This window comes from Lepus europaeus, chromosome 15 (genome assembly GCF_033115175.1).
Source record: "Lepus europaeus isolate LE1 chromosome 15, mLepTim1.pri, whole genome shotgun sequence".
NCBI classification, from domain to species: Eukaryota; Metazoa; Chordata; class Mammalia; order Lagomorpha; family Leporidae; genus Lepus; species Lepus europaeus.
This window is the reverse complement of record NC_084841.1, coordinates 74,647,283-74,672,726: the sequence shown is the minus strand read 5'-3', so window position 1 is coordinate 74,672,726 and position 25,444 is coordinate 74,647,283. Positions and strand designations below refer to the sequence as shown.

General features: G+C 42.6%; 1 protein-coding gene across 2 annotated transcripts in view; it reads right to left on the bottom strand.

The window, feature by feature from the left end:
* The window catches only part of CHD1 (chromodomain helicase DNA binding protein 1), a 71,139-nt gene extending 48,270 nt beyond the window's left edge, over positions 1-22,869 (bottom strand). The window contains exons 1-5 of one of the 2 annotated variants that reach the window (XM_062212361.1): positions 22,533-22,869; positions 20,324-20,521; positions 5,071-5,272; positions 4,045-4,161; positions 2,607-2,671 (exon numbers count right to left, since the gene is read on the bottom strand). In XM_062212361.1, the coding sequence (XP_062068345.1) occupies positions 2,607-2,671; positions 4,045-4,161; positions 5,071-5,272; positions 20,324-20,376 (437 nt within the window). In that variant the 5' untranslated portion in view covers positions 20,377-20,521; positions 22,533-22,869. The remainder of the gene's footprint in view (positions 1-2,606; positions 2,672-4,044; positions 4,162-5,070; positions 5,273-20,323; positions 20,522-22,532) is intronic. The other variant, XM_062212362.1, reaches the window with a different exon arrangement.
* Between the last annotated feature and the right edge of the window lie 2,575 nt (positions 22,870-25,444).

Below are 25,444 nucleotides of genomic sequence, written 5' to 3'. Positions count from 1 at the left end.
TTTCTTTATCTGCCATTAGTAAAAACTTAAGTACCATAGAATAGGAAAATATTCTTCATAGACTTTTCTGGTAATTTGTTTAGCTGTACATCAATGAACAACAAATGACAGCTTAATTCTCATTATAGATGAAAATGTATGCCAGTTTTAGTCATGGGATTTAACATTGAATACAGTTATTGAATTTGCTCTCTCAAAAAAAAAATTCTAGGGATTGGCATTACAGTACAGTAGGTTAAGCTGCCACCTGCAATGGCAGCATACCATACCAAGCACCAGTTTGAATCCATTTCCAATCCAGCTCCCTGCTTAGGTGACTGGGAAGGCAGCAGAGCAATGGCCCAAATACTGGGCCCTTACCATCCATGTGGAAGATGGGGATGGACTTTGGAGCTCTTGGCTTTCACTTGGAAGAGCCTCCCACTGTTGCACCCATATTTGGGGAATAAACCAGCAGATGGAATGCCCAAGTACGTGGGCCCTGCCTCTCATGTGGGAGACCTGGTTGAACCTCCTGGCTCCTGGCATTGGCCTGACCCAGCCCTGGCCATTGTGGACAACTGGGGAGTAAATCAGCACATAGAAGATCTCTTTCTGTCTCTCTCCCTCTCTGTAATTCTGACTTTCAAATAAGCAAGCAAATAAATAATAAATATATATTTTTAAATATTTATTTTATTTATTTGACAGTCAGAATTACACAGAAGGAGAGGCAGAAAAAGAAGTCTTCCATCTGCTAGTTCACTCCCCAGTTGGCTGCAATAGCCAAAGCTGCACCAATCCAAGGCCAGGAGCTTGAGGCTTCTTCTGGATCTCCCACATGGGTACAGGGGCCCAAGGACTTGGGCTAACTCCACTGCTTTCCCAGGCCATAGCAGAGAGCTGGACTGGAAGTGAAGCAGCCAGGACTCAAACCAGCGCCCATATGGGATGCCGGCACCGTAGGCTGTGGTTTTACCCACTGTGCCACAGCAGTGGCAATATTACTGGGGTAATGTTATTACCCCAGTAATAAATATTTTTTTAAAAAAGGTTAAAATATAAGAACTGTAAAAACAAAAACAGCACCTAACCAATCAACATTCAATGACTACCGACTTTATTACTATTTTTAGTTTATTTCGTCTATTTCATTCCATTCAACATGTACAGAAAAAAAATACTTTATGCACACGTTAATATTCTGTCAATTTGTAAAGCTCAAATGAAATTCTAATAAATAATATATCTTGTTTCAGCTACTGTTTATGCTCCATTGCTCTTGTTACAATATATGCTGAAGGTTACATAAGCAAGCATATATGTCAAAACTTATGATAAAAATATAATAGAACAAGACTGTTTATCTTGATATCTTTCCATAGTTTACATACTGGAAAGAACAACAGGTAAAACATATAAAAAGAGTATCTACTTTAATTGTTCATAATATAAATTGTTCTTTCAATATCCAAAGCAGTCTATTCATCATCCCAAATTCTTTAATGTTATTTGCTGAATCCATGTTAAATTTAGAAACTAACAACTCAATGGAAGAGTTAAAAAACTATGAATAAAACATAGAAGGTGAAAAGTTCAATGATTTTTCATTTAAAACTAGCAGACAGATCTGAAGAAATTAGAATATGGTACAGCAATAGAGATTAGTACATGATATGGTAAGATTCATGGAAGATAAACTGAATGAAACAATATACACCCATTAATACAGAACCAAACAGATTTACTTACAGAATAAGAAATAGAAAATATTCATATATACAATGACTAAGCTCTCAGAAACTAATAAAAGATATCTCTATATTAGAAGAGTCCCGCAGGAAAAATAAATCCAAAGTTAGACACATCAAAATGAATGTGCAGAATATCAAAGACAAACTGAGGGGCCAGCGTCTTGACGCAGGGGGTTAGCTACTGTCTATGACAATGGCATCCTACATGGGTGCTAATTCAAGTCCCTGGTCGCTGCGGGTCGATGAGCCTGAGAAAGCAGTGGAAGATGGTCTAAGTACTTGGGTCTCTGGCCATCTGTGTGGGAAACCCAGATGGAGTTCTGGGCTCCTAGATTAAGCTGTTACAGCCATTTGGGGAAAGAACCAGTAGATGGAAGATCTCTTGCTCTTTCTCCCTCTAACTCTGCCTTTCAAATAAATAATTTTAAAAAAAGGCAAACAGAAAAAATGAAGATAAAACTACAGATTATATTTGAAGAGAAAGGCACCAAATCATTAAAATGAATATGAACTAAGAATCTGAAGTATTCTTAAGAATTCTGGGTCATGATCTTTGGGCAATTACACTGAATTTCTTTATGATTCTACAGATTAAGTAAATTTTATGTGCACATGAATTTTAGGGATAGCTACTGGCATACATTATAGTGCCTACACACCTAAGTTTCCCAAATTAACGCTTTTTGATATTATGAAAAATATATGTAAGGAAGAGAAGTAACATGAGAATAAGAGGTGGTACAAAAACTGGTTTCATTAAATTATAAAATACTATAGCCAAAAATATACAAATCTACTTTCAGAAGGAAGTTCCATAAAGAAATAAAAAAACATTAAGAGTTTCCTAATAGGAAAGCAGTCAAGTGGACATACTCTTTATGCTTTTTCCTTTTGATCTCACTTGATGAGTCATCAGAATCTTCACTACTAGAGGAATCCTATAGAGAAAAATAAAGTTAGTGTCATTCACTGATGAGTAGAATCTAATGATAACAAATTTTTACTTGCTGTTACTTGCTGTATTATTTAACATCTGCTTTGCTAATAAAAGTACCTATATTTATATTATTAATAAACTTTATATTGCAAATAAAACAGTAAAATCATATAAATATTGTAATGTCAATATTTTGTACAGTCCTAAAATCTACCATCTCTGGATGGACACAACATGAAAACCTAGTTGCTGGTGTGCCAAATTTTCAACTAACACTTTTTTTTTTTTTTTTGATAGAGTTATAGACAGTGAGAGAGAGACAGAGAGAAAGGTCTTCCTTCTGTTGGTTCACTCCCCAAATGGCTACCAAGGCCGGCACTGCGCCAATCCAAAGCCAGGAGCCAGGTGCTCCCTCTCGGTCTCCCATGTGGATACAGGGGCCCAAGCACCTGGGCCATCCTCCACTGCCTTTCTGGGCCACAGCAGAAAGTTGGACTGGAAGAGGAGCAACTGGGACTAGAACCCAGTGCCCATATGGGATGCCAGCGCTGCAGGTGGAGGATTAACCAAGTGAGCCACGGCGCCAGCCCCAACATTTTTCTTCTCTATTAGTGGTTTTTTTTGTTTGTTTGTTTGTTTTTAATTGAGAAGCTGGGTGGAGGGAGGTAGAGGTGGAGGGGAAAGGAAGAGAGATGAAGATGCAGATAGACAGGCAGGCCAACTACCAGTTCACTTCCAAATTTCAAATGCCTGCAATGGCCAAGGCTGAGCTGAGCCTGGAGCCAGGAGCTGGGAACTCCATTCAGGTCTCCTATGTGGGTGGCAGGAACTGAAGTACTTGAGCCATTGCTTGCTACCTCCCAGGGTCTGCACTGGCAAGCTCAAATTGGGAGCCAGAACTGGGACTCCAGCCTGGACACTCTGTGGGAAGTGGATGTGGACATCTCAACCACCAGGTCAAAGATCCAACCCCATCATTATTTTTGAATTTTTTGTTCTTGCATATGTACAGAAGCTACACTGATTTCAGCTGCAGTCTGTTCTTTTAAAAATGTCATAAATAATATTAATAGTATTAATATTCTGTATAAAAATTATATGATTGAACATTCCCTCATTCATAGATGTCTTTATGTTTAATTATTTCCTTCAGATTTCACAATTATTTCTAGCTTTATTATGATGAGCAAATAAAAAGACTCATTGCTTATTTTTTAGATAATGACATGTCTATATTTCAAGACTCATATATATTTTTAAACATAAGTGTTTCCTATCCTTTCAAAGCACTTACTGTTCATAATAATTTTGTAAATAGCATTTAAGGATTAAGCATCACATATACTTTAAAAATAGTTCATACTAGAAACTCACCTCTTCTGATCCACTATTAGATGAAGCTTGATGTTGTTGCTGCTGCTGCTGCTGCTGCTGTTTCTTGAGCATTGCAGATCTCTGAACAGCCAGAATACTAGGGCTGGATTTCCAAAACTATAATAGAAATATCCAACAGTGAAACATGATGTGTTTAGAAAACTGGAAGAAAACTCAAAAGGTTAGTTTCTTGAAAAACATCACTAACATTTCCACTACTCTCCACCAATAAACTATTTTCCTTACCCATATTATATATAGAATCACTATAAAATAACTAAAATGCTATGCTTCGTGTGTATATAAAAATTATGGCACTGAGTTTCACAGAGAATATTAATACCCTTTAGGTGTTAAAAATATTTTTTCAAAAACAAAATAATGTTATACTAGTGATACTCATAGTGTGGTTACCTATTTTATCAGATTTTCTCCATGGACGAAGCTATATTGATTTACATACTGCCTAAGCATCTTATCTCATGAACTATTACCCTGAGTAATAACACACTATATATATATAATCATGAAGTACAGACAAGTTTTGGTGCATCTTATAGGAGCTTATTCCAAAAAGAATAACCCTACCCTATTCTGCTATTCACTTTTGAAGAAGCAGAGTTGTATTAAACTCAACCACTCTTAGTAATCAAGTATCTCCTGTGAAGAACTTGACAGCAGAGATCATAAGATAACAATAATCACACAGTATATACCATAAGGTTAACAAGTCATGAAGTCTTTTATATACTTTTTTCTACAAGAAGCTCAGTATTTATGAAATACAACTTCTGCCTAAGAAAGAGGAAAAAAGCATTTGTATGTACATTTATTTTGCAATTGCTGTTTTACAGTTACAGGTTGCTTCTTGGGCACTTAGTGCAGACATATAGCCACAAGTTAGAGAATAACTAGAAGTTAATTTTCATGTTTAAAAATATTTTAAAAGTTAAATATTATAAAACCAAGCCTATAAATTTTCCTAAAGAAACAAAGAAGCCTATTTCTTATATACATTTTTATTACCTCAGCTCCATCAACTTTTGGTGGCTTTGCTTGAACTTTGTTTTCCCGGGAGGTATCTGACTCAGAGTCTGACTGACTCCCTGATTCGGATCCAGAGTCAGAGTCACTACTACCTGACTGGCTACTGCTTCCATCACTGCTGCTTCCCGAACTTGAGCCAGATCCAGAGTGTGAGGCTGACCCAGAATCATCGTCCGACTGACTAGAATAAGAAAAAAAACAGAGTTCAAACTAAATTCATTAGGAATTTAGTTTTTATTAAAAGTTCGTGGAAAGTCTGAAATAATTAAAATAATTAAACATTATTTCATCGTGTAATTGTCCAAGGCCAACCGAATTTCAAAAAGAACTGATGTAAGTCTATTGTAGTACCTGGCATAGTCAATAGACTTAGTATAGTCTTGGCTACCACATAAGCAGAAAGATCACAAACTTCCTCCAAAATAATTTTTAAAATCTACCACGTACAGGAAAACATGTTTCTTGTCCTCTTCTGTAATTTTCAAAAACTGCCGCTAGATGGAGGTATTACTCTAAGAAAATAGACTTCAAAATTAAAAGTAATTCTTGTCCAGAGCAGACTTAATATTTATTCCTGGATACAAAAATAAAAGTATGCAGGAAGACTTTTGAGTCTACAAGTTAGATAAAACTTAGAATGCTTGCTCACATAGCAGACTCATAGAATAACAAACGCCCTAACCTGCATTCTGACCTCAGAATCAGCCCTTAAGGCATTCAGATCTGACTTAAAAGCCCAGGAGAGGCTGCTGCCGTGGCTTAACAGGAAAATCCTCTGCCTTGCGGCGCCAGCACATCAGGTTCTAGTCCCGGTTGGGGCGCCGGATTCTATCCCGGTTGCCCCTCTTCCAGGCCAGCTCTCTGCTATTGCCCAGGAAGGCAGTGGAGGATAGCCCAAGTCTTTGGGCCCTGCACCCGCATGGGAGACCAGGATAAGCACCTGGCTCCTGGCTTCGGATCAGCGAGATGCGCCGGCCGCAGCGGCCATTGGAGGGTGAACCAATGGCAAAAGACCTTTCTCTCTGTCTCTCTCTCTCACTGTCCACTCTGCCTGTCCAAAAAAAAAAAAAAAAAAAAAAAGCCCAGGAGAGCGTTTCAGACATGGAAAGCCAAGACACTGTGGCAAACAATGACCTATGTGAAGGATCTCTGTGAGTGAGATCCCAGTGGAAAGAACGGGCCATTAAAGAAGCATGTACTTTTCTCTGAAGGAAGAGAGAACTTCCACTTTGTTCATTGCGTTGTCTAAATACTGACAGAGTTTGTGGACTCAAAAGGCTTCCACAGCCTTGGCAGCTCATGACAAGAGCCTCGGGTGATTACACACATCATAAATAAGAGTGTGAATTGTTAAATCAACAACAGGAGTCACTGTGCACTTACTCCCCATATAGGACCTCTGTCCTTAATGAGTTGTACTATGAGAATTAATAGTGAAACTTCTCTTCAAACTATACTTTATATTTTGTGTGTCTGTGTGGGTGCAAACTACTGAAATCTTTACTTAGTATAGAGTTGGTCTTCTGTATAAAAAGATAATTAAAAATGAATCTTAATGAAGAATGGGATGGGAGAGGGAGTAGAAGGTGGGATGAGAATGGGGGTGGGAGGGTGGGTATGAGGGGAAGAACCTCTATATTCCTAAAGCTATACATATGAAATTTGTATTTATAAAAGCTTTCTTAGAAAAGAACTTGGAATGCTTAAAGTATGAATAGGCATAACAATGATTTTAAAATCTAGTTTAAGAATTATTTTCTTCAGAGAAACAGTAAACAATAAAGCTGTCTCCAAAAGGCTTATGATATCAAGATTATTGTACCACCTGTTTACCCTTTTGTCACAAGTGCGAGGTTCAAGAGCAGCATAGTATCTTCAATTTAAAATAAGACACAAATGAAAAAAACTGTTGTAGTCTATTTGAATCCCTTGAAACAAATTTTAGCATGAATGTCTGAAAAGACATTATTTCTAACACATGAAAATTTTATTTCTCCTTCAACCCACCAAGTAACAGAAAACTCTTATTTGTTCAATAAACTTTGAGAATTACTTGTTGGGCCCTTAACTTTAATACAAGTATCTGACAACTGATCCAGGTAAATGGGGAGCACTAAAGATACAACCAAGTCTGGTAAGTAATTGGAGAACATTAAGAAGTGCTGTTAAGTTTATTCTTCAAGAAAGAGTTAGGCAGAGATGTACCTCCTTAATTGCTTAGAAATTTCATCAGAATATTACTTATTTTTCAGGGTACCTAACTAATATTATCTTCTCCATAGGCTTTCACTCAATACTTGCAAAGCAGATGGATGAATAACTGAATTTTGTAAACTCTTTCATAGCACTAGATTCATTTTCCTTTTTTTGAAGATTTATTTGAAAGGTAGTTATGGAAAGAGAGACAGAGATAAGTATCTTGCATCCTCTAGTTCACTCCCCAAATGGCTGCAACAGCAGAGAATAGGCCAAGCGGAAGCCAAGAGTCAAGAGCTTCATCCAAGTCTCCCACGTGGGTGCAGGGGCTGGCCATCTTCTGCTGCTTTTCCCAAGCCATCAGCAGGGAGCTGGATTGAAGTGGAGCAGCCAGGACTTGAACCAGCACCCAATTGGGATGACAGCATTACAGACAGAGGCTTAACCTGCTCGATAAGCCACAATGCCAGCCCCAGCCCTTTATTCATTGTTTAAATATTTATTCTTACCTGTTTGAAAGGCACAGTTAAAGAGTGGATGAGGAGCTGGTGCTGTGGCACAGCAGGTAAAATACTGCCTGCAGTGCTGGCATCCCATATGGACGCTGGTTCAAATCCCAGCTGCTCCACTTCCGACCCAGCTCTCTGCTATGGCCTGGGAAAGCAGTAGAAGATCCCAAGTCCTTGAACCCCTGCACCTGCATGGGAGACCTGGAAGAAGCTCCTGGCTCTTGGTTTCTGATCAGTCCAATTCCTCAGCTGAAGCCATCTGGGGAGTGAACCTGCAGATAGAAGCCCTCTCTCTCTCCCTCTGCCTCTCTGTAGCTCTGATTTTCAGATAAATAAATCTAAAAAATAAAAAAATAAAAAAATAAAAGTGAATGAGAGGGAGAGCAAGCTTCAAACTTTAGGTTCACTCCCAAATGCATACAACAGCCAGGGTTGGGCCAGGTCAAAGCCAAGACTGGAACTCAAGTGGGTCTCCCAGGTGGGTGGGAGGGATTCAAATACTTAAGCCATCAACTGCAAGCTCCAAGGATATGCATTAGCAGGAAGCAGGAAGAAAAGCAAAGCATCCAGGACTCCAACTTGGCACTCTGATATGAGATGTGAGCATCCCAAGTGACACCTTAATCTTTTTTCTATCACAGGCACTCTAGGAGATCTGCATTCTTATTATAATATAAACTTTACTTAGTCTTCCTAGGTTAAGAGCTAGTCAAAATTGCTTGTTAACAAATCAAAATTCTTTTTTTAATTTTAATTTTTTTATTTTTTTATTTTTATTTTTTATTTTTTGACAGGCAGAGTGGACAGAGAGAGAGAGAGAGACAGAGAGAAAGGTCTTCCTTTGCCGTTGGTTCACCCCCCAATGGCCGCCGTGATGTGGCCGGCGCAGCATGCTGATCCGAAGGCAGGAGCTTCTCCTGGTCTCCCAGGGGGTGCAGGGCCCAAGCACTTGGGCCATCGTCCACTGCACTCCCGGGCCACAGCAGAGAGCTAGACTGGAAGGGGAGCAACCGGGACAGAATCCAGCGCCCTGACGGGACTAGAACCCGGTGTGCTGGCGCTGCAAGGCGGAGGATTAGCCTAGTGAGCCGCAGCGCCAGCACAAATCAAAATTCTTAAATAAATGTAGAAATCTTTCCTTTCACATTATTTAGGAAGAGGTCCTGGTAGAGGCCTAGGTTACTCTCATAGCATAGGTTTATTATTATAATGTGTTTACTTTCAGTATTAGAAAATATAAAGGGGGCCTGGCATTGTGGCATAGGTCTCCCACATGGGTACCAGCTCAAGTCCCAGCTGCTCCACTTCCAATCCATCTCCTTGGTAACAGTCTAGGAAGGTAGACTTGGTCCCCTGCTACTCATGTGGCCCAGATAAAGCTCCCAGATCCTAGCTTCAGTCTAGCCCAATCCCAGCCATTATGGTCATCTGGGGAATGAACTAATGGGTGGAAGATCTCTTTCCCTCTCTTTAACTCTGTCTTTCAAATAAATGAATAAATCTTACACAAATAAATGATTTTTTAAAAAGTTTTAAGTATTTTATTGAATTATTCTTATATAGGCTATTTTATTTACTGTTATGCAATGATCACAACGTTCATGGTATGTTCCCTTTCATGTAAAAGATGGGCAAGCTTTTATCCTAGCATATCACGTTGGAGTACCAGGATTCCATACCCTGAAATGGTAAGAGGAGGTTCGGTTGTAAGTGCTCACTCACTCTCCCACCAAGAAAGGCCTAACTAGATGTGGCTCTCTGAATCTAGTTTTCCCAGCTTCCAGAATCAGGGTCAAATAAATTCCAATTGCTTATAAATTTACCCAGTTTGTGGTATATTCTATTACACCAACAGAAAATAGACTAAGACACAATCCAAATTAAAGCCTTTCAATCCTATTTTTATTTATTCCTTAATAATTGTGGTAGGAAAACTGTTTAATTGCTGGCTTTGTACTTCCTCACCCACCACTTCTTTGTCATCTAGTGTTAGGTAACTGTCCCCTGCAGTTTGGCTGACACATGCACACTTAGATAAAAATTAAAGACTTCCAGCTTCAGCTAGGCATAGCCAGGTGAACAGGATTTGGCCAATGACATATGACTAGAAATACTGTGATTGACAGATCACAGCCTTAAAATTAAGTTTCTTGCCTTATATTCTCTTCTCCACCTCTTTCCGGCCTGCTCAAAATGGCAACCACTGGATACATCAAGAATAGCAAGCTTCACTGGTTAGACTCGGATGCTCTATTTCTGGTCCAGCTCCCTGCTAACGTGCTGGGGAAAGCAGAGGAAAATGGCCCAAGAAGCTTGGGCCCCTGCACCTACAAGAGAGATCTGGGGGAAGTTCCTGACTCCTGGCTTTGGCCTGGCCCAGCTTTGACCATTGTGGGCATTTTGGGAGTGAACCAGCAGATGGAAGCTCAATCTCTCTTTTTCTCATTCTCTGTGTTAACTCTGATTTTCAAATAAATCTTTAAAAAAAAAAAAAATAGCAAACCTGTGGGTGGCGCGTTGTGGCACAGCAAGTGAAGCTGCCTCATGCAATGTTGGCCTCCCACATCAGAGCACTGGTTTAAGTTCCAGTTGCTCCAATTCCAATTCAACTCCTTGCGAATGCACCTGGGAAGGCAGTAGCAGATGGTCCTCCAAGTACCTGGACCCCTGCCACCCAATGTGGTAGCCTCACTTGGGAGTTCCTGGCTTCAGCCTGACCCAGCTCTGACCATTGGGGTCACTAGGGGAGTGAACCAGAAGATATTTTTCTCTCTGTCACTCTTTCAAATACATAAAATATATCTTTAAAAAAATTTTAAAAGAGTAACAAACCTGTTCCTCAAACCTGCCAGGGTACCTGAATAACCTCAAAGAGCAGAGCTCACTTACAAAGGAGTGAAAAATAAATAACTACTTAAGCTACTGTGTTTTAGGGGCAACAATATTGTGTTTTAACTGGTTCTGTCATGAGTACAATATACTGTTGTACAATAAATATCTTTGAAAAACAAGCTTTATATATATACATATAATTTTTTTTTTTTTACTTGAACTCTCTCATCTTCTCAACTGGTAAATATTAAGGTTTTCTACAGAAGAAAAAATGTCATGGGGGCAAAAAAAAAGAAAACTGTTTTATCAGCAAGATAGCGATGTTTCCATTCCTGACTGAGGAAGTGGAGGTGGGGGAAATAAAATCAGGGCAAGGCTTTCTGGAGTGATTTTAGGGCTCTGAATCCGTTCCATTCCCCATACTTTTCTCCTCCCTGGGCAATGTTTCCTCTTCAAAGCAACTGACAGAGGCCGGTGCTATGATGCAGCGGGTTAAAGCCCAGGCGTGCCACATCAGCACACCACATGGGCACTGGTTCAAGTCCTATCTCTTCCACTTCCGATCCAGCTTCCTGCTAATATGCCTGAGAAAGCAGCAGAGGCTGGCTGAAGTCCTTGGGTCCCTGCACCCACGTGGGAGACATAGATGAAGTCCCTGGCTCCTGGCTTTGGCTGAGCTCAGCTCTAGCCACTGCAGCCATTTGGGGAGTTGACCAGTGGATGGAAGACCTTTCTGTCTCTCAAATAAATAAATATCTTTAAAAAAAAAAAAGCAACTGACAGAACTTCCCACTCTTTAAGAATATCTGTCCTTCACATAGTCACCCTAGATTTCCCTCCTAACAGCTCATGGTTCCAACTCATGTCCCACAATATTTTTCTCATGTTACTAATAATTCTTTCTCAACATTATAACTATTTCCATACATGCACTATACTTCCTAACTAGATCCCAGAATTAAGTTGGGACTTTTATTTTTATATGCCATTCTCAATTTCACCATGTCTGCAGAAAACAATGTGAAATGTAGTAGATAACAAGTTATTGCTATCATTAAAGGCAAGAAAAAAATGAATTAGTGGACAAAGGAAAGCAATCTTTCAAACATTTGGGGCCATGGCTGAAACTACATTGCATCATAATACAACATGTACACACACATATATAAAACAAAAATTTGATGAAATAGTATTAGTGACAACCAAAGGTTTCAGAAAAAAAATTTTTTTGTGCAAGTCCTCTCAAACTTCCATGTACACATGGATCACCTGGAGATCTCGTTATAATGCAGGTTCTGACCCAGAAAGGCCTAAGCTTTTGCTGTTCTGTAAATTGTTTTCATTTTTTCTTTTATTTGAAAGGCAGAGACAGACATACTCAGAAAAACTTCCATCTGTTGGTTCACTCTGCAAATAATGGCAACAGTCTGGGCTGAGCCAGGATGAAGCCAAGAGCCTAGAACTCAATCCAGGTGTCCCGCCTGGGTGGCAGAGACCCAACCACTTGAGTCATGATCTGCACATCAGCAGAAAGCTTGAACTGGAAGTGGAACCTGGACTCCAACCAAGGCACTTGGATAAAGGATACAGGCACCCGAAGAAGTAGGGTCTTAACTACTGTGATGAACACCTGTTTCAGAAAATCTGAAAAATAGTTTCCCATCGGCATGACTCTGAAAAAAAGCAGCATCACTGATTTTTTAGGCCTTGCCTAGCAAAAACATCAGTTCCTTTGAACATTCTTAACTACTAACCCAAGACAAAACTGCATTATAAAGTAAAATATAATTAAATCATATAAGGTGTCTAACTGAAGAAATCAAAATAAAACTGCTACAACAAATGCTTGGAAGGGCAACTTTTAATACAACTAACTTCAAAGATGACTGGATCAGTCATATTGAATCTGATGTATATTCAAAATATTCTCTAGTACGGGTTAAGGGAATGATCTAATGAAGAATACAAGTTTGCATAATACAAATATATATTTCAGTATCAATGACACAATAAAAAAACTAATTCTTTTACAACAACTAGACAAAAGCTAATGACATTTTCCCATTACATATAATACCAAAAACTAACACACATGTAGGAATTACATGTTTCAAAATAATCAAGTGGGAAAGCTAATACGTAGTAGAGTCAACAGATTAAAATAGTTTGGCCATAGGGCCAGCATTGTGGCATGGCAGGTAAAGCTGTCATCTGCAACACTGGCATCCCATACTGACGTCAGTGCACATCCCAGATGCTCCATTTCAATCTAGCTCCCTGGTAATGGCCTGGGGAAAAGCAGCAGAGCGTGGCCCAAGAGTTTGGGCCTCTGCTACCCTTGTGGGAGACCACATGGCTCCTGGCTTCGGCTTGGCCCTATCTTGGCCATTGCAGCCATCTGGGGAATGAACTAGTGGATGGAAGATGTCTGTGTACCCCCCCCCACACACACACCGTAACTCTTTCAAAGAGATAAACATTAAAAAAAAAAAAAAAAAAACATTTGCCAAATGATAAAATACACCAAGGATATATGACATGAGTTCATCTTCTACTATCCATATTTTTGTTTATATTTGAATCTATCTATAGTAAAGCTTAAACTAATATAAATAACACATACATTCAGAAGTTTAATCTTTGGCCCAGTGTTATGGCACAGCAGGTAGCTGCTGCCTGCAGAGCAGGCATCCCATTTGGGCACAAGTTCGACTCCTGGTTCTTCTACTTCCAATCCAGCTCCCCGCTAATGTGCCTGGGAAGGTAGTGGAAGATGGCCCAAGTTCTTGGGGCCCTGCACCTACATGGGAGGCCAGGATGAAGCCCCTGGCTTCAGTCTGGCTCAGTACTAGCCGTTGCAACCATTTTGGGAATGAACCAGTAGTTGGGAGCTCTCTCTCTGTAACTCTGCCTTTCAATTACAAAAAAAAAAAAAAAAAAAAAAAAAAAAAGTTCAATCATAGAGAGATCATAATTTCTAAATTACCTTAACAAAGACTGCCACAAGAAGTAAAACTCCCAGCACTATATAAACAAAATTATTTGTAATTTGCTATTATTCACTGCAGTTTGCAAATACTCATGGGAATGTGGTGCAAATAGGAACAAGCTCCATCTACTGTGAATCATTTGAGCAAAAAAAGTGAAATAAATAATGTAGTATTCACTAAAATAAGCCACTGCATACTAGGTGTATCCTTTAGTATAAAAGATGCTAGAAATGCATCTGTGTGTCTCTCTCTCTCACTATCCACTCTGCCTGTTAAAAAAAAATAAAAAAAAAAAACATAAAAAAAAAAGATGCTAGAAATGCAATAGAAAATTGCTTATACTGTTAGTACCCCATACACAGCTAAGTGTAATCCTTATAATTATTTCATATCAAACGTCTTCCTTCTATGAACGTAATTTGGACAATGAAAACAGTATTGTAAGAGTTCCATTAAATAGGCCGGCGCCGCGGCTCACTAGGCTAATCCTCCGCCTTGCGGCGCCGGCACACCGGGTTCTAGTCCCGGTCGGGGCACCGATCCTGTCCCGGTTGCCCCTCTTCCAGGCCAGCTCTCTGCTGTGGCCAGGGAGTACAGTGGAGGATGGCCCAAGTTCTTGGGCCCTGCACCCCATGGGAGACCAGGAGAAGCACCTGGCTCCTGCCATCGGATCAGCGCGGTGCGCCGGCTGCAGCGCGCTACCGCGGCGGCCATTGGAGGGTGAACCAACGGCAAAAAAAGGAAGACCTTTCTCTCTGTCTCTCTCTCTCACTGTCCACTCTGCCTGTCAAAAAAAAAAAAAAGAGTTCCATTAAATAACAATAATCTGTTTACCTCAAGCAAACAAACCAAAAAAAATCCTTGTTAAGACTAGAGATAATGGCCGGTGCTGCGGCTCAATAGGCTAATCCTCCGCCTGCGGTGCCAGCACCCCGGGGGTTCTAGTCCTGGTCAAGGCGCCAGATTCTGTCCCATCTCTCCTGTCCTTTCCAGCTCTCTGCTGTGGCCTGGGAGTGCAGTGGAGGATGGCCCAAGTCCTTGGGCACTGCACCCACATGGGAGACCAGGAGAAGCACCTGGCTCCTAGCTTTGGATCAGCGTGGTGCGCCGGCCACAGCGTGCCAGCCGCGGTGGCCATTGGGGGGTGAACCAATGGAAAAGGAAGACCTTCCTTTCTGTCTCTCTCTCTCTCACTGTCCACTCTGCCTGTCAAAAAAAAAAAAAAAAAGACTAGAGATAATTTAATTTTAAACTAATGTCACCTTTTTTCCATTGGCTGCATGCCTTTACATAAAATCTGGATCATAGCATTTATTGTCTTCTACTAACAACATTTCCTGTAGTATAAAAGTCCCTGTTTTTGCCTAGGCCTAACAAAATGTATCACCATCATAAAAGCCATATTACCAAGATACTTTTAAAAAACCTCAAACAAAAATCCTTCATTCTAATATTGCACTTGTTGGAAGGCGACGACATCATTATGTTCAAACTTCTTTCCCACATTACACTAGCATAGATTTTGTATCTCTATGCATCTACCATGTCTACTGGATACTGCATTGTTTTTGCAAAGGCCTATCTCTTGATTAAAAGCTCAAAAGAGCTGGTGTTGTTAGCATAGTGGGTTAAGCCTCCCCCTGTGACACAAGCATCCCACATGGGCGCTGCTCCACTTCAGATCCAGCTCCCTGCAAGTACACCTGGGAAAGCAGCAGAAGATGGCCCCAGGTTTTTGAGGCCCTGCCACCAATACAGGAGACGTAGAAGAGGCTCCTGGCTTTTGCCTAGACCATGCCCTTGCCATTGCAGACATCTAGGAAGTGAACCAGCAGATGGAGATCTCTCTTGGCACATGTGCTCTCTAACTCTGCCTTTCAAATAAATAAATTTAAAAAAAAAAAAAAAAAAAAAAAAAGCTTGAGAAGAAACTCAAATTATAGAAACCCATGATTATCTAGCACATAGTAGATGCTCAATCATCTAAATTTAGCAAGCATCTGAGACACACAATTGTATTTCTGAAAGCAACAACAGTTGAGTGGGAAAAGTTTTCAGCTACCAGGAGTTGTTTGCATTGAGAAGAGTGCCCCTCTTCTTGTGCCTTATGCTTCAGCTCTGAAAGACATAGTAGATACTGAATTCAAGAAGCCAGTACTGGGGCCAGCACTGTGGCTTAGCAAGTAAAGCCACCACCTGCAGTTCTGGCATCCCATACGGGTACCGGTTCAAGTTACGGCTGCTCCACTTCCGATCCAGCTCTCTGCTGTGGCCAGGGAAAGCAGCAGAAGACAGCCCAAGTCCTTGGGCCCTGCACCACGTAGGAGACCTGGAAGAAGCTCCTGGCTCCAGATCGGCGCAGCTCCAGCTGTTGCAGCCAAGAAGACCTCTCTCTCTCTCTCTCCTTCTCTCACTTTCAGATAAATAAATAAATCTAATTTAAAAAAACCAACCAATTTTGGTAACAGGAAGTCTTCCTGGTATGTGTATACATGAATGCAGTATTTCTCCAAACAGTGCACTATTTCTAAATGAAGAAGACCATCGAAACACATCATCGCTATTTCCCCCTACTCTGTAAGAATTATTCAAGAGCATTACTAGGAACTAAGGTGATTCAAATCAATTTTTATATGGACACAAACTTATATTATGGAAATTTAATCTACATGCAAGCAAGCCCGTAACAGTTATCCAAAAATGAGTATAATGTGATGATGGATTACTTATCCTTACCAAAAAATCCATTTCTGGAGTAAATAATTACTTAAGATAATTTTAAAATTTAAAAAAAAAAAAAAAAACTTTAACTAGGCTTTGAAACGTTTGGCTGCAAATAACAACACATATCCACACAGCTGGGAACTGATGTTTTGAAATCTTCCAGTATTATCTTCAGAAAGCTTAACTTCAGTTACATAAAACTTTGTGTTGAGTTGAAGCTGTTGTACAGGTGCATCCTGGCCCACATTTCTTAGCAAATAAGTTTCAAATCTGTCAGTTACAGAATTTCCACAGAGACCCATTTTCCTGTGTATTCTTCCTTTCAGCCAAGACAGCTCTTCACAAAGAATGGAAGAAAGCTAAATGTGCCTACCCAAAATGCCAAATGGCATCGTTTAATTCTATTTCATGCCCATAATCTTCCACAAAAGTTAAAGAAAATTTTGCAGCAAAACACATTTTAAAATTCTAGCTAATAAAACTAAGTAAAAATTTTACTTACAAAAACTATTAAAACTCATGGACGATGCTTGCCATAGCAGATAAAGCCACTGCCTATAGTGCTGGCATCACATATGGGCATCGGTTCCAGTCCCAGCTGCTCCAATTCCAATCCAGCTCCCTGCTTATGGCCTGGGAAAGCATAGAGGATGGCCCCAGTGCTTGGGCCCCTGCACCATGTAGGAGACCTGGAAGAAGCTCCAGGCTCCTGGCTTCGGATTGGCCCAGCTCTGACCATTTGGGGAGTAAACCAGCAGATGGAAGACCTCTCTCTCTCTCTCTCTCATAACTCTGCTTTTCAAATAAATCTATTAAAGAAAATATTAAGAACATTAGCTCCTTGCTTCCACCTAACCCTGCCCAGGCTATCACAGACATTTGGGGCGTGAACCAGTGGATGGAAGATCTCTGTCTCTCCTTCCCTCTCTGTACCTCTGCCTTTCAAATAATGAATTAAAAAAAAGGTTATGTTCTTAAAGGCCAGGGTTGTGGCGTTAGTGGGTTAAACCACAGTCTTTGATGCAGGCATCCCACGTGGACACTGGTTCCAGTCTCAGCCACTTTACTTCTGATTCAGATCCCTGCTAATGGCCTGAGAAAAGCAGAAGACGGCCAAGTGTTTGGACCCCGTCGCCCATTTGGGAGATGTGGAAGAAGCTCCTAGCTTCGGTCTGGCCCAGCCCTGGCTGTTACGGCCATCTGGTGAGTGAACCAGTGGATGGAAGATCTCTCTTTCAAATAATTAAAAAACATATCAATGTATATCAACTTTAAACGCCGGGCATATTTTTCATCTCATTTTATTAATATTCACAGATGTGGTACTTCTGCATTCTGTAAGAAAATCTCTTCATCATGGGGCCGACGCAGTGGCGCAACAGGTTAAAAGCCTAAAGCACCAGCATCCCTTATGGGCACCAGTCCTAGACCTGGCCACTCCTATTCCGATCCAGCTCTCTGCTATGGCCTGCAATATTAGTAGAAGATGGCCCAATTCCTTGGGCCCCTGCACCCATGTGGGAGACCCAGAAGAAGCTCCTGGCTTCGAATCGGCACAGGTCCAGCATTGCAGCCATCTGGGGAGCAAACCAGTGGATGGAAGACCTCTCTCTGTCTCTACCTCTCTCTGTAAATCTTTCAAATAAATAAATCTTTTAAAAAAACAAAAAAAGAAAATCTTTTTCTGTAAAACTCACCTCCTCAGTCTTTCAACAAGCAAATCTCCCCATGTTGTACAGTTTCTGAGGAAAGCTTTTGGAGGAGTGGGAACTAAGTGTTAAAGACAACAGAGCAAAAGGATAGCATAACAATAGTAAGGCAGAAAAGGAGCAGGTCTATCTCTAAAGTTGCAAAAACTGGCTAAATAACCACACTTCTATGAATCACAAACAACATGCACAGACTTAAAGATTCAAATTAATGAGCAAACTATGTTGTAATCCTTTAAAATAAGTCTGCATTGTAGAAGATTCTTTTAGGTGAATTTGATTTCATGTTTGTTTTGTTTTGTTTTGTTTTGCACCTATACAGTCAAGTTGTACTTACTACTTCTCCACTTAGAAATGGCAGCAAAACATGTAGAAGATTAGAACAGTTAGCTGGTCAGAATATCCTAGCACATAGTATCACCATACTCAAATAACTTTGGCTCCTCTGTTTTCCCCAGATATTTCTGCCTGTAAACTCTTTCACTGCTATTGAGCAGATGTGGATGACGTGACTTTTACCAGAGATTCGAACCAAAGCAGAAATTCAAGTCTTCCAAACTAACCCCAACCATGGCGATCCTCGTCAAACTCTGCTGTCTGAAACTTTACTGTTAACTGGTAGGATGAACCCCCTTCAACCCTTCAACCCATTTTCCAGCCAAGAAAATCTGGAGAGCTGGTTAATGCAGTGATGGTATCAACTCAGACATCTACTTGTTCAACTAAATAATGCTGCTTTCCTTTACGTTCCTCATTTTATTCTCAGTGATGTTCTTGTTATCAGTGTGCCTGTGAAAGCTGGCAAACCAAAGTTTACCTGGCACAGAGGATTCCAAGTCTCAGAGCAAATACATATACCATAGCTTAATCTTCTATATAGCATTTTTTTTCTTAAACTATCCTATCAAAACTTTGCTGCTTCTTGTCCATCCCATTTCATCACTGCAATCAATGTTTTAGTTATACAGTATTCTATCTTAACAAAATATGATGCTGATTATAAGCAAATACTGAGTACTTATTATAGAACATGTATGATTGCATTAGTTCACTTAATCCTAAATTTTAAGATACCAAGTAAAACCCCCAACTTACAAGAGCTAAAATCAGAGCCTCAGAAAGTAATATACCTCAATTAATTCAGCTAATAAGTAGAACAGGGACAAATAAGCATTCTGATGCCAATGTCTATGTTTGGATTTCCACACATAAAAGTATGTATATAAACGCCATGGATTCTATTATTAATATGCAAATAACTCAAAATGTGGTGGCTATTGAGGAATTTTAAAAAGATCTTGCATTGAAGCAGTCTGTCATACACAACAATGATTTAATAAAGTTAATTCCTGGACTGGGGACTCAGCCTACTGGTTGAGATGCTCACATCCCCCATCAGAGTGCCTGGCCCAACTCTGGCTCCTGTCTTCAGCTTCCTACTTAATGCAGACCCTGAGGAGGCTTTTAATTGGGTTCCTGCTACCCACAACGGACACCCAAACTGCATTCCCAACTCCTAGATTTGGTCCTGCCTCAACCACTGGTTTTGTGGGTATCTGAGAAGTAAACAAGTAGATGGAAGATACCTCTCCCTCTCTCCGACTCTCAAAAAATAAAAACTTCAAAGATATCTATGTGTGTAACAGATAAAGTCACATACCGATTCCTACAAAACTACATCTTCTTTGAAAAGATATGGACCAAGAAGTGCCAACTCGAAAGAGAACTCCAATATTAAAACAAAACTAAAAGGGCTGCACTGCAACAATACTTTTTACAAATATCCAGATCAGTATTATCTAAACCTTTCTGCGGTGATACATGTTTTCCATCTGTGTTGTCCAATACAATACACAGTAGCCACTACAGAGCCTAGTGTAACTGAGTCACTGAATTTTGAGTATTTTGTAATTTAAGCAGCCACATGTGGTTCGTGGCTATCACATGGACACCCTGGTGTAGAAGACAAAGTGCCAATAATTCTGACTGCCTTTATTTAGAGATTTTACTAACAGTCCAATCAGCTTTCATGTCTCTGTCTTGACCTGTCCCAGCTTCAATCATTAGTTCAACCGATATAAACCCCCAAGTAGCTGTACATAAACCAAAACTTAGTATTTTTAAGTTCTTCTCTGTGTTTCTGAATGAAAACAATAACTGAAATATATATCATCAACAAAGCTGCACAGATTTTTACTACAGCCAAGAGGATGAATTAAGAAAAAAAATCAAACAAGTTTTCAAAGCAAACATCTGACAACAAAATACTTACCTGGACTCTCCACTACTGTTTCTAACACTTTCTTCATCGCTGTGTCCATTCATTGTAAATAACCAGAAGTTTTAAAATAAAATATAAATCTTCCCAGTTTAAAAGATGAATATAAATACTGACTCCTCTGAATATCAAAAATTCGAAGATGAATTTTCTTCAGTATTCACAGATTTCCCGGAACTCTCTTTGAGTCACCTAAAGAAAAGACATAAACGAAGTAAGAAAATTCCCTGTCAAAGAATATATAAATTGTATTTAGAATTTGCACAAATCTGCCTAGGGAAAGTAAGACTAGAGGTGGTAAAGGAAGCGGTGGAGCCTTTCCTTAACTACATTCCCAATTACTCACCAGAACTCGGAATACAACTGCTAATACATTGACAAGAAAAAATGTAAAATGTATTTAGAGTGACAAAACTTTTACAGACCAAGTGCAACTGCAATATTTATACAGATTACTACAGCAAAGTGGTACAGTGGGACATACACTATATCTATCCCAAGTGTAAAACACCAGAATCCCATTAGATAACTGTGAGCCAAACAAATGAAGTAAGGGGGAAAAGATTCTCTTTAATCAAATCCTAATTCCTAGTACCTAGAACTTCATATACTCCAGTGAGGAAAGTTTTGAAAACGCTCGTCGTATAAGAACAGAATAAAAAGTATATAATCTCAGCAAAAACGCATAGATCAAAATAAATGTGTACCTTCACAGGTAAACTGATAGTGCAGAGGTAAAATTTTTAAAATATATATGTGGAGACTTGTGTAGACTCCATGAAAAAAAAAACAAAACGGTAACACAGAATCTACAGCGTGTCTGTGATGTTTTTAGTAAAGGGTCTGAGACAAAAATAAAAAACCAAGACACAGGCTTTCCACCTTCCAAGATTTCGGCACAACACTGGAGTCACCTACAAGCCATCCACGAATAAACAAAGGAGATCTCTGGCAGGGGAGGGAGAGGAAGACGCGGGGGGAAAGAGACGTCAGATCCTTCCCCAGCCAGAAAGTACCCAGCCAGCCGCCCAGAGCAGAGCTGTCCTCCGACCTCCGCTAAGAAAATTCACTCCCACGAGCATTTCCAGCCCACCAAAAAAAAAAAAAAAAAAAAAAAAGAGGAGGGGGGCAGGAAGGAGGAGGAGGAGGGAACCAGGCTGTTGCCGGCTCAACCGAGGCAAACTCTGCATCCGGATACTGATTTTTACTTCTCCCAAAGAACGTGCAAGACACAGGCTATCTAAAAAGTAACCATTCCACGCAGACGTTTATTCCCGATGTTAAATATTAATGCCAAGCCCGGCCAAAGAGCCTGAGCTATTCAAGTCTTCAGCAACTAAACAAACGCCCCAACGCACGGGCTGTTTCGCCGAAGTCTTCATGAGGAGAAAGTTGCCTCCTCTCCCCGTCTGCTTTCCCTCTCGTCCCTCAAAATGGCTTTCTGCGTGCACTCTTAACTTCCTTTTCCCCCTGGCGCCCCTGCGCCAGGCGAGCCCTCTTCTCGCAGACCCTTCTCCAGGCCCTAAGTTCTGGAGCTCCCGGCGCACTCGGCTTGCCCCCGTCTCTAAGGCGGCTCAACAATGACTCCTCCCTAAGTCCCTCAAACCTCTCTCCTCGCCTCTGGCTTTTACCAGTTGCTTTGCTCCGGTGGAGTTTTTGCAGGGGCGTGGGGGTTTAGAAATCGACCCTCCCCGTTGACCCACTCCAACCACCCCACCCCACCCCCAACCCCCAACACACACACACACACACACACACCGCCCGGCCCGGCGGGCACCTCCAGCCCGGTCCCGGCGTCTCCCTTCCCGCCTCAAACTTCCCGCAGACCCGCCCCGCGCCCTCCCAGGCTCGCCCGAGCCGCCGCCCCCTCCCCGTCCCCCTCCCCCTCCCCGCCGGTTCCCCCACGTGCTGGGGAGCCCGGGCGGCCGCAGGACCGGCGCGCACCGGCCGCCGGCCCGGCGCTCGCAGCTCGCCCGGCCCCGCGCCCCAAGCCGCCCAGGGCCAGGGCCAAGGCCGCCCGGCCGCCGCGACCAGGGGCCTCCGCGGCTCCCACGCCCCCTGCGCGCCAGGCCCGGCGGCCGCCGCCGGCCTGCCCCGAGCCGCGCCGGCCTTCGCCCGGCTGCTCTGGGCCGCCGCCCGGGCACCGCGCCGCCCCCGCCCTCCGCCCGCCACATCCCGACCCGCCGGCCGCCCCCTCGCTTACCGGCGGACGGGCCGGCTCCGGTCGGCAGCCTCCGCCGCGCCGGGGCCCACGGTCTGCGCCGCTCAGTCCTGGGGCTCCGGGCGGCTGGGGGTGAGCCGGAGTCCGTGAGGAGGGAGAGGGGGAAGGGGAAGCCCCGGCCCCGCGGCACCCAACGCGCGATCCTCGCCGAGCGGATCCAACAATCAATTCATTATGGAAGCACCGAAGGCGAAGGCAGCCGCAGCGGAAAGTAACGAGTCGTCGCCGCCGCCGCCGCGCGCGCTCCCGCTCCCGCCGCTTATCGGCCCCCGGCAGCCGCCATGACGCCAAACGAGCGAGCGAGCGCAACCGTCTTCGTCGTAGCCGCCGCCGCCACCGAGGTCGCCGTCGCCTCCGCCTCCCGCACGACGTAAGCACCTCGGCTCACTCCCCTTCCCCACAGAGCGCGAGGCGGGCGGGTGCGCGCACGCCGGAGCCTTTCCGCGGGCGCGCGGGCGAGGTGGGCGGGACTAGGAGGCGGAGTCGTGGGTGGAGCAAGAGAGCGATTGGTGCTCGGGGTTGGTTGGGGGGGCCCCGGAGCGCGAAGTCGCGCGCACGCGCGCTGCGGGGAGCGCGCACGCTGTGGGCGCCGCGGGCGCCGCCGGACTCTGGCCGCGGCCGTGGGCCGGCGATGCTGGGCTCAGGTGCCCGCCCTTAGCGGCCCAGCGTTGAATTCCGGGAAGTGGGAGCTGCAGGCTGGCTTGGTTGCGGGTATGGGTGCCGCTACTGTCACTGGGGCGGAGACACTGAGAAGGACAGCCGGGGAGGCACGGGGATGGGGAGGACACCGGGGGCGCCCCGGAAGGGCCGCTGCGGGGTGTCCAGGCCCGCTCTGAGCTCGGGTGCGCAGGGCCGGCTGCGTCACACCGGGCAGCCTGGGGACCTAACTGTTGGGCCACTGTGATCGCCTCCTACGCTGGGGCGCCCCGGGCCCTTGGCGCTGCCCCGGCCCGTGTGCTCGGCTCGGGAACGGACGTTCGCGGCCGCCGGGCCTTGCAGGGCCCTCCGCGGAGGGCGGGCTGCAGGGTGCGGCGCGGACTGGCTACAAAAAGAGCGACTTGGGGAGACGTTAGTAACTGTCTCGGGTGAACTGCCGGTTTCTTTCCTAACTGTATCTGCCGGGCGAACCTGTCGGCGTGTGGGAAACATTCTATCTCCTCTCAGGCTGCGGTGGTGTCCGGTTTCACTTTGTGTTGGAATGCCTTTTTTTTTTTTTTTTAAGTCAAAAATTCCTTTACACCTCCTTTATTTTTCTGGTCTTCAATCACTCGAAGTTCTTTTTTTTTTTTTTTCTTTTTAAGCTTTGTAATCCCGGTCTTCAGTCATTTGCTCTGGTGGAATGGCCCACCTTCCAGATGCAAGGATTACTCTAAAGTGCGTTCCCCCAAGTAATTCTTTACCCGGGTGGTGAAATCCTCATTTAAACGAGCTGGTTTTCAAAAGCCTTCAAGGAAGTCTCAGTGCATAATCATAAATACGTGCTCATTATATTCATCGGTATAATGAGCGCAGGAAGGCAAACAGGTACACGTGGCCTGCTCAGAAAAAAAATAATGTATCTCTGATTATTGAGCAGTGAAACAAAATGGAACGTCGCCATCCTTTGTACAAAGTGATCTGTGCTCAAGCTCTTTTCTTTTCCCAGAAATATTGAAGAGCTGTAATGCTGGGTGGTGAAGAATAAGAAAATCCTAGAAATCTCCCTTTCTGAGGTCCCTAAAGTATTATGAACTCAGTGCTAATCTTTATCATTAAGCTCTACATTAAAGCCTCAGAAAAACTAGCCATGGCGGATAAAGAATTTTGTAATCAGAAATTTGACTCATAATAAGATCGTATTATAACTGCACTACATTTTGTCATTGTCTTAAAGAATTACTGCATAGACAGTCTATTTTACATGCTTTGTGAAAGCACAAGCCAAATCTTTTTTAAGCTACTAATTGTGCCACCGAATGTGGTATTCCACATGCCAGAGCCCTAGTGACAGTTTTTGCAGAAAAGTAATCTTGCCAAATTTGGAATAAAATATTGAACCTTGGTGTTTTTTATTTTCAATAAAATCATAATATGCTTTATGACTCCACACAATTCTGGAATGACTATATTAATGTGGAGAAATACAAATGAGTGAGAAATTGCAACAATCTTGCCAGTTCAGTTTGTTTTTAAAGTCAAGAGGTAACCCAGAACCACTTTTGGATTTGTTACCCGCTTTGTTTAATTGGTACTAAAAATAATAGACAAATAATCTAAACATATGAAGAGCAGAATCCCCACAAAGTTAACATGAGGACAATTTTATTATTATTTACTTTCTCTTTTGGAAAAGTTCATATTCTTGGAAAGAATATTATTTTTAAAAAGATTTATTTCTATGAAAGAGTTAGAGAGGTAGTAGAGAGAGAGAGTTCTTCCATCCACTGGTTCACTCCCTAAATGGCACAATAGCTGGAGCTAAACTGATCCTAAGCCAGAAGCCAGGAGCTTCTTCCAGGTCTCCAACGTAGGTGCAGGGGCTACCGTATTTGGGGACTTAAGAAAAATTATTTATTTATTTATTTATTGGAAAGACAGAATGCCAGGGAGGGAAGGAGAAACATCCACTGGCTCGCTCCCTAAGTGACCACAACAGCCAGTGCTGGGCCAGGGTGAAGCCAGGACTCTGGAGCCTGGCACTCCATCTGTGTTTCCCGTGTGGGTGGCAGGGTCACACATCCTTGAGCCATCTTCCACTCTCTTCCCAGGCACATTACCAGGGAGCTGGATTGGAAGCGGAGCAGCCAAAACTCAAACCGTACTCCAGTACAGGAAACTGGCATTGCAAGTGGTGGCTTAACCCACTGCAACACAGTGCCAGCACCTGTATCTGTGCATTTGGACCGATAAATGCT